At 48.5% G+C, this 9,714-nt stretch overlaps 1 protein-coding gene across 1 annotated transcript; it reads right to left on the bottom strand.

Moving 5' to 3' along the window:
• Positions 1-8,295: 8,295 nt before the first annotated feature.
• LOC141665188 (uncharacterized) lies at positions 8,296-9,478 on the bottom strand. The gene is made up of 3 exons (XM_074471169.1): positions 9,299-9,478; positions 8,849-9,091; positions 8,296-8,709 (listed from the first exon to the last, which is right to left on the bottom strand). Exons 1-3 carry the CDS (start codon positions 9,476-9,478, stop codon positions 8,296-8,298), a joined length of 837 nt encoding a protein of 278 aa, XP_074327270.1.
• Positions 9,479-9,714: the final 236 nt, after the last annotated feature.

Raw genomic sequence — 9,714 nt, 5'->3', positions numbered from 1 at the left:
ATAATCACGACATGCGATGTGAGCCTGCCTGCTTGCTTAGATACTTAGGTGCGATCACGTGTGAGATGTGAGGACACTTAGGTGCGACCCCAAACTTGTTTTCACTTTCTTTTAGGGCCACACACTAATTTTCACCATCTTTTACAGATGTTGAGTGCATCTTCAGCCCGCTCTTACGGATCATCTCGCTCTTCCTCGAGCCCGACTCGTTCCTCTACCAGCCCGGTTTGCTCTTCAGCTACTCCATCTCCATTAAATCAATATCCATCTGAGCAGCGAGGCTCGAAAGACTTCCAATGCGAGTTGATCTCCTTTTCTGGCCGTCTTAGCCAACCCATTTCTCCCGGCTCTGCTATCACCCCACAAAGGGCCCTGAACATTGCTAGAGTTGAGAACTCGATGCGAGCAGGTGGCTCCGGCTCGCTGGATATTCATCTCGACCCTAACCCAGAAGACTACACCAGGGAGAGGAATATTTACGATTGGAGAAACAGGCCCGTGGACCTCTCCAAGATACCAGCCTCCCTCGGAGTGGAGGAACTTTTAAACCGCGAGCCCGCTCTTTTGGATAAAAAACAGGCTGATGAGATTTTAAGAGAGATGATTGAAGAGAGGGCGGCCCGCCTTAGGCAAGCTGCAACTAATGACCTCGACCCCACTCATATCGACTCAGAGTCCATTGACAGCGACCTGGGGAGTGCATATTATGACACCAATGAAGGGAAGGAGCCTGTTCCCGCAGAGTATCCCATCTTGGGGCTCGAGGGTAAAGAAGACGGCTCGCATTGGTCTTATGATTCCCCTCAGAGCAAGGAGGTGGCGGATGTTACAAGTCAATTTAAGATCTACAACTATAACTAAGTCCCCATGACCTCTCCTAAACCTTATGTGCCTCCTTCCCAGCCCGAGCTTGAGGGTGAAGTTATTTTCAGAAAGCAGATCATCCCCGATGGGGAGGAGAGTTCTACTACGGCCGAGGAGATAAAGGTGCTCGCTTGCCGCGATCTTCCCACCTCGCTTACTCAAAAACATTTGGCCGAGCACATCGAGCAGTTCCAGCTCGAGGGTCATATTGTCTTGCCTTTGTCGCACATGAGATGTTACAGATTCAACCACCTAGAGAATGGAGGAAGGGTGCCTCACATGGTTTTGTCCACCTTTCTACTAAGGCTAGGAATCTCCTCACCCCTTCATCCCTTCATTAAGGATGTTTGCGAGTACTACCAGCTCGCACCCCTTCAGATCAATCCAAATGGTTACCGGGCCACCCTCGCACTGTACATCATGTATCATAAATACGGGTACCCTCCTCTAACCGCGAGGCAGATGGTTATTTCCTCAATTTGAAGCACTCTCCCAACGACTTTGGATATTTCTACCTCTCCGTCTGGCCGTGCTTCAACAAGAAGAACCTCATTCACAACGGGCCGAGCAATTCAGGAAAGTGGAAGAGCCCCTACTTCTACATTTATGAGGTGCCTCGAGTCCAGACTCGCTTCTATTATAATCCATGTAAGTTCTCCCTGGCCGCATTCCTTTCCTTCACAATAGTTCTTTCCTTAATAAAAAATATTTTTTTATTCATCTTCAACCACCCCGCCTCACACTGTCCTTGCTGGACAGGAAAAGATAAACGCGGATAGCCTTCTAGGACTTCCTAAGGCGGACAGGGATATCCGAAAACTCATAACGACCTCGAACCTGGTCGTGTGTGGGTTTTTGAAGGAAGGAGTGAGGCTGACTCCTCAAAAGAAGAAGCCTAAGAAAAGAACCTAAAAGGGTAAGAATATCGGGCCCGCACGTGCGAGCCCGTGTGCTCGCATGTTTACATTTCCTGCACGTATCTCACTTTGTATTGCATTTTAATTCCCTGCATTTATTATCTGCTCGCATGTCTTCTCTCTATTGTACCTTGTTGTGACTAATGTATCACTTTATTATCTTCTTTTCAGAAATGGCCATCTCCCTTATTCCCTTCATGGAAGAGGCTGAGCAAGCTGCGACCTCGGGCCCAGTTTAGCCCGTAGCTGCAGCCACAGGGGCTCGCTCTCAGGTCAACCCTCCAGCCCGCATGACTACTCTTAATGAGCATCTCAGGAGCTCAGGGCCTTCTCCTCGGCTGAAAAGGCATCGAGGCCACAAAGAGGGAAAAACTGGCGAGCCTGACCCGAAAAAAGGCTGCTCCATCTGATGCCCCTCTCCCCACTTCTTCTTCTGTCAACACGGTTGCGACCACATTCGGCCGGCTCGCTCAAGCTCACATCAGCGACCATGATGTGAATAATTGGTCTTCTTCTTCTCTTGAGGCCAACAACGACGCGCTGACCCGGGCCGCGGCTGAGGTGTATTACCGTCAGCTGTCTAAGGCTCGATAAATATGAGCCCTCAGCCAGACCAACATAAAGCTCAACTCTAAGGTCAAGTCTCTTCAGAGCAAGGTCGCCGAGCACAGGCAGGAGAAAGTTACGTTGTTGAATAACTATAATCAGAAGATGCTTGATCTGAATGCTGCTAATGAGAAGGCATTAAGGGATCGGAAGGAGGCTCATGACCTGGCCGCGGATACGTGGACGAAGGAGAAGGATGACCTCGAGGAGAAGGTGCTCGAGCTGGAGGGTCAATTTCTGCCTTGACCGCGGGCCGCGTGGCCGCCCTTGCTGATGCCAGGAACCTGGGGCCAGGAACTTCATGAAAATCTTCATCAATAAGGTTCTTGACTTCGATTGGGCGGCTCTGGGCGCGGGTACAGCTAGGCACGCTGAGAAGCTGAAGCTGGAGATGGAAAGGGACGCTCAGATTACTGAGGAGGCCCGGCTCGCGGCTGATGAAGCTCATAAGGATGCAGAGGCTGATAAGCTTTAGTTTAATATTATTTTGAAAAATAGACTTTTGGATGGGTAAGCGGGCACCCTTCTCGCCTCACGTTTGTATTTGAAATATTCTGCCTTGGGGCATAACTTATTTACATCTTGCTTGTATAAAATGTAAAGTCTTTTGTGCCCGCGTTTATCTTTATTTTGCTAGCTGGTTTTCTTTATGTAAACTTACCATGCCCCTACTGACCAAAAGCTATCATAACCCTGGTCGCGTATGGCGGGTGTTACACCTTCACAGCGAGCCAAGCTCATCAGCTCGCATCAATGTTCAATCAAGTAAAATCAATAATAATTTTAAGTAGAACATGCTTATACCATTGCTAATCCACAAGTGTTGCATATGTACTTGCATTAGCGAGCCGGGCTCAGGGGCTCACATCTTGTTCCTGTGTTTTCTCCTCGCATAATGCGACCCTGGTCATGTATGGAAAATGTCCATACTTGATAGAGGGCTGGGCTCTCCGGCCCGCATCTATCGCCCTGCGAGCCCAAGAATATGGGCTCGCATCGCGGCCGTCTCTAACTTTTAAGTTAGTTAAGGGGGTTTATGCCTTTCACTATTTTCATATTTTTTATCTTCATCTTTATTCTGCTTTGTGCTCATTACTTTTCCAAGCGGGCCGGGGCCCAGCTCATTTTATAGACTTGTTGTGAAGCGGGCCGGGGTCCGGCATCCCCAAGGTGATTTTAATATGTTAATAAAACAACTGTTTTGTCTTCGCATGGGCTCCCAAGGATGGACTCCCCTGCTGGATATCTTAATCTATTAACATGAGTTAAAATATCAAGGGCACAAATAAATATCAATCGTTCATTCATAGATAATGGAAAGTGAAAGGAGTACATGCTTGTGGTCTCAGGGAGACACTTATATGACAATACCCCCCGAGACTTAGGAATATTTTAAGATAATACTAAGTCTGAGAAGAACAATATTACTGATAATATTTGCGGAGATGTTCCGCATTCCAGGCTCTCGGGATCAACTTGTCTTGCATATCATTGAGGTGGTAGGTTTCCTCCCGGAGCACTGACTTTATCTTGTAGGGGCCTTCCCAATTTTCCCCAAAGACTCCGTGGCTCACCACCTTGGTGTTTGGCATGACCCGGCGCAGAACCAAATCTCCCACCTTAAAAGTCCGGGCTCGAACCTTACTGTTGTAGTGCCTACCTGTCCTATGTTGATATGTTGTTATCCTGATCTGAGCATCTTCCCGAGTTTCTTCGATCATGTCCAAATAGAGTCGATGGTTAACCTCATTTGCCTCTGAGTCATAGTTGTCCCTCCGAAAAGATCATGCCCCTACTTCAACGGGCACCATAGCTTCACACCCATACACCAAAGAAAAAGGGGTATCTCCAGTTATAGTTCGGGGGGTCGTGTTGTAAGACCATAGGACCTGTGCGAGCTCTTCTGGCCATGTCCCTTTTTTTTCTTCAAGATTTGCCTTCAAGGTGTGCTTAATGATCTTATTAACAGCCTCCGTCTGCCCGTTACTTTAGTGGTGGCAAACCGCACTAAAACTTTTCTGAATTTCCAGCTGCTAACAAAATTCCCGCATTTCCTTGCTATCGAACTGTTTCCCATTGTCGGATATCAACTTGTAAGGGATGTCATAGCGGCATAAAATGGTCCTGTGCACAAACTCCTTGAGCTTTATGGCCATGATAGTGGCCAGAGGCTCGGCCTCTGCCCACTTAGTGAAGTATTCTACCGTAACAATCGCATACTTGACACCTCCCTTGGCCTTCGGGAGTTCTCCAATCAGATCAATTCCCCACATAGCGAAGGGCCAAGGGATCATGAGGGATGTGAGAGGAGCCACGTGAATATTATAATAATTGGCATATCGCTGACACTTATCACAAGATCAGGATAATTTAAAGGCATTTTTTTCTAGCGTTGGCCAATAGTAACCTTGACGGAGGATTTTCTGAGCAAGAGAGCTACCCCCGAGTGATTTCCACAAATGTCCTCGTGTACTTCTCTTAGGATATAATTGCACTCCTCCCCATCTATGCACTTGAGGAGGGGCACACTTAACTCTCTTCTGTATAGGACCCCATCATATATCACGTAGCGGGCTGCCTTGTATTTTATTCTTCTCGCCTCATTCTTTTCATCCGGGAGTGAGCCTCTTTTTATGTAAGCCAAGATAAGTGTCATCCATGTAGGGCCGGGATCATCACTGAGACTGCCCACCTCGTGCTCGAGCACACTGGGCTGCCACTGAATATCAAGGGGCATGACCCCTAGCAGAGTGGCATCGCGGCGCAAGCCAAGTTTAGCTAGCTCGTCCGCGCCTTCTTTCTGCCCGCGCGGGGTCAGTTCCAGCCTCACCTCGTTGAACCTCACGATTATCCTCTGTGCACACTTCAGGTAAATCTCCGTTTCGGCCCCTTAGCTTGATACCCTCCGTTTATATGATAGACCACAATCATGGAGTCACTAAACACATTCAAATTCTCCACCATTATTTCCAAAGCTAGTTTGAGACCGTTGATCAGGGCTTCATATTCAGCATCATTGTTGGTTGCATGGAAGGCCAGATGGGTTGCACATCTGATCTTGTGAGCTTCTGGGCTGATTAGCTCAATTCCAGTTCCTTCCCCATCTCCATTGGAGGCCCCATCAACATACAGGCTCCACCATGGGGCGCTATTTTTGGCTTTCTAGCTCGACCTCCTCTGCACTAGGCATGATCACAAGGGCTCCCTGCTCCGATTCCTGATATGGAGGAAATTCGAGGACAAAATCGGCTAGGGCTTGGCCTTTAATCACGGTCTGTGGCTTATAATCCACCTCGAATTGACTGAGTTTAACTGCCCACTTCAACAATTGACCAGAGGTCTCCGGCTTGTGCATTACCTGCCTGAGGGGATAGGAGGTTCGTACTTCTATCTTGTGCGCTTGAAAATAGGGCCTGAGCTTCCGGGAGGCCAATATCAAGGCATATGCCAATTTCTCAAGACTTGTGTAACGAGTCTCTGCGTCGGCTAGCCTCTTACTCACATAGTACACAGGGAGCTGGATACCATCTTTCTCTCGGACCAACACGACACTTATTGCAAAACTAGAGACGACCAAGTATATGACCAAGGTCTCTCCTACTTTTGGCTTGGACAACATCAGGGGGCTTGCTGAGATGTTCCTTTATGCTTTAAAAGGATTTCTCACACTTTTCTGCCCACTCGAAATTTTTTCCCACTCCTTTAATTACTTTAAAGAACTCCTGGCATTTGTTGGAGGACTTTGAGACGAATCGGTTTAGGGCAGCCACTCGCCCGGTTAAGCTCTGGACATCTTTTACCCGTCATGGGGACCTCATCTCGAGTAAAGCTCGTATCTTGGCAGGGTTGGCCTCAATACCCCTATGGTTGACAATGAACCCCATAAATTTCCCCGACTCGACCCCGAATACACATTTCTGGGGGTTGAGCTTCATCCTGTACTCCATTAGGATCTGGAACATATCCGATAGGTGGCGGATATGATCCTTTGCTTCTTTTGACTTCACAAGCATGTCATCTACATAGGCCTCCATGGTCTTCCCCAGCTGATGTTTGAACATCTTGTTCACTAACCTTTGGTAGGTTGCCCCAACATTAAGGAGCCTGAAGGGCATCCTGATATAACAATAGAGGCCCCGATCAGTAATAAAGGAGGTGTGCTCCTGATCAGGCCCATACATTGGGATTTGGTTATATCCCGAATAAACATCCATAAAGCTAAGTAGTGCATGCCCAACTATGGAATCAACCAGCTGGTTGATTCGGGGTAGAAGAAAACTATCTTTCGGGCAAGCTTTGTTTAGGTCGGTGAAGTCCACACACGTCCTCCATTTGCCATTTGGCTTTTTAACAAGCACTGGGTTGGCCAGCCACATGGGGTAGAAGGCTTCCCTTACAAGCCCTGCCTCCATGAGTCTATCCACTTCTTCTTTGAGGGCTTCTGTCCTCTCTCCACTAATCGGCCGCCTCTTCTGTCTGACCCCCTTCTTTTTTGGGTCCAAGTTGAGCCGGTGGCATATGACATTCGGGTCAATCCCTATCATATCAGAGTGTGACCATGCAAAGACATCCAAATTTCTCCTTAAGAATTGGGCCAGATCCTCCCTTAAGTTAGGGCTTAAATTAGAGCCTATTCTAAGTACCTTGGAAGGATCATTCGGGTCTACTAAGATTGGAATTGTATCCTCTGCGGCCCCAACCCTCTCAACCATCGGGGGCATTCTCGGGTCTAAGTCTGCCCGACCCTCACTAGATTCTCCCACTTTCGTGATCGCCAAACCTTCTGTGTCCTCGAGCTCAGGCTGATGAGCTCGGGCCGGATTTACCAAGTGTTCCGAGGTCGTAGTAACTGTGCGGGTGATTCCGTTAGGCAGGCTCATGGTTGTTGTTGTTTCTTCACGTGCCCACTTTCCTTTTCTTAGTCTTGCAACGATTTGTTCTGGGCTCTCTTCATCACTTACCTCATCCACAATCTCCTCCCGTACCAACATGATGGGCTGAGAGGCCTCCATCAACAAGGCCCATGGGCGCGGTTCCACCTGTATCCCCATGTGCTCAAAATAATTCTAGGGAAATTCCTCGATTGAAATCATGTTATAAGTCTCGTGTCCCTCAGGATGTACTCTCTTCCTGCCCTCTGCCTCTTCCATGAGGACGTCGCCTTCACCTGGTTTGACCGTCTCCTTTGATGCATTTTCTGACTCGGCTGCCCTGAGCGCCTGGTTGTAGCAGACCCTCGATTCGAATTGACAGCTCTTCAAGAAGCCTACCCCCGTGGGGGTTGGGAATTTTATTGTCATGTGATGGATCGAGGTCACCATCCTCATTGCCCTCATAAGGGGCCTGTCCACTATAACATTGTAGGCACAAGGTTGATCTATAACTATAAACATAGCGATTTGGGTGCCACATAAGACTCTTCTCCTAAGGTCATCGGGAGCCGAATCGTCCCTTTTACTCAGATTGAGTTTCCCGTGAACCCATACAGGTGTCCACCTGTCGAGGTTAATTATCTATCCAGCAATCCTAGCTTCTTGTAGGCATCATAAGTCAAAACATCAGTCGAGCTCCCGGTATCCATCATTGCTCAGTGAACATTCACTGTTCCGATTTTCATTTTTATGAACAGGGCATCAGTATGAGGGTAATGCACCCATTTGGCATCGTTCTCCCTAAACACGATGTCATCAGTCTCCTTTTCAAAGAGCTCCGGGGGCCTTTGGCTCAGATGGTTGACGTTGGTGAGGGGCTTGTCCTTTGCTTCTCGGGCATATATGTCCATCGCCTTCCAGCTGTCTCCCCTAATGTGAGACCCTCCTAGAATAATATATATGCTGCCGGCCCGGGGTACCCTCTCTTTGTCTTCTGGGGGTGGAGGAGGGACGGTATGATAATCAGTCCTGTGTTTTTAAACCTCCTTGACAACCCACTCAGTAAGCTTCCCTTGTCTTATCAGTGTCTCGATTTCATCTTTCAATTGCCTGCAATCAGCCGTATCATGCCCCGTGGCCTCGTGGTATGCACAATACTTTGAGGTATCCCTTTTGTTGTAGTCTGTGAGAGGAGCCGCCTTCCTAAATACCCCATTTCCAGCATAGATAGCATATATATGGTCGATAGAGGCTACCAGAGGGGTATGTGTCTGCCATTTGCTTGTATAGGGTCTCCCCGAATCTTTGGTGGTCTCTTTGCCCCGGGCGGACTTTTTTGGGCTGGAACTACTACGATATGTTTTCCTTCTCTCGTCAGGGCTCGAGGATCGGTCCCTCTTATTTCGGTAGTTCTCGCTGATTTTCTGTTCCCTCGTCGACTTCTCCACTCTCTTAAAGGGTTCGGCTTGCTCATAGAATTCGGATAAGGTTCTCGGCTCACTTTCCTAGAGGCTCTTCCAAAATTTTGACCCTTCTTTCAACCCTGCAATCAAGAAGTTCTTGATGGTCTCCTCGATGGCCCCCCCTCACCTTGGGAACTTCGGTGTTGAACCGACGAAAGTATTCTGTCAGGGGCTCTCCCTCCCTCTGCTTGATGTTGTCTAGCGTAGCCACAAGAGGTGAGTAGTGGAGGGTGGACTGAAATTGCCTGATGAACAGGTCCTCCAATTTCCGCCATATCCTTATGCTAGCAGGTCCCAACTTGGAGATCCATTGTTGGGCACTACCTCTAAGTGACGCCGTGAAAAGTCTACAGCGGGTTGCCTCCGACACCTGATAGACTTCCATTTTAGTGTTAAATTATGTAAGGTATTTCGTCAGGTCGGCTTCGCCGTTGAATAGAAGAGCGGGGTTATGCCTGAATACTCGAGGTAGGGGAGATGATCGAATAGCAGCCGTGAACGGAGAAGGGGCAGCTGAGGTTGGGGCCCCCCTTATCTCTCACTCCATCTCGTCCAAGATCCTCCTCAGGTCTCTCACCCTAACAACTTCTCCTTCCCTGCCACCATCCACGTTACTCGAATGGTGTGAGCCCTGAGGTCGCTCGCGGCATCCCCCACCTCCAACTCGCACTTGCGACTCCTCTTTGTAATTGTCTCTACGTCTACGTCGCTCCTCCCTCCTGGGCGAGGTGTGTCGACGTCTTTCTGGAGGGGTCATTGCACGCTCTCTTTCTTGCAATTCTCTAACTTGAGCCTGAGGTCATGCTCACTTAGCTTTTTACCCACACGGTCTAGCACGCTAGTCGACCTTGCCTTAGACGAAGCTGGCATCTGCCCCGATCCCTTAGAGATCTGGTTGCCCCGCTCATCATGATCTTTGTTAGTTCACACACACTATAGAAGGGGGTTGAATACAGTGTATACTACAATCAAATCCAATTAAGAACACAAGTA

This window comes from Apium graveolens, chromosome 6, assembly GCF_009905375.1.
Source record: "Apium graveolens cultivar Ventura chromosome 6, ASM990537v1, whole genome shotgun sequence".
Taxonomy (NCBI): Eukaryota; Viridiplantae; Streptophyta; class Magnoliopsida; order Apiales; family Apiaceae; genus Apium; species Apium graveolens.
The sequence above is the reverse complement of the archived record's forward strand: the minus strand, read 5'-3'. Positions and strand labels throughout refer to the sequence as shown.

Excerpts from the sequence above, each read along its gene's own strand:
- LOC141665188 (XM_074471169.1), bottom strand. The coding sequence starts at position 9,478 with ATGACCCCTCCAGAAAGACGTCGACACACCTCGCCCAGGAGGGAGGAG. Across the intron at positions 9,092-9,298 it reads GGGAAGGAGAAGTTGTTAGG|GTGTCGGAGGCAACCCGCTG; the intron begins GTGAGAGACCTG and ends GAAGTCTATCAG. Across the intron at positions 8,710-8,848 it reads TCAACACCGAAGTTCCCAAG|AGAGTGGAGAAGTCGACGAG; the intron begins GTGAGGGGGGGC and ends GAACCCTTTAAG.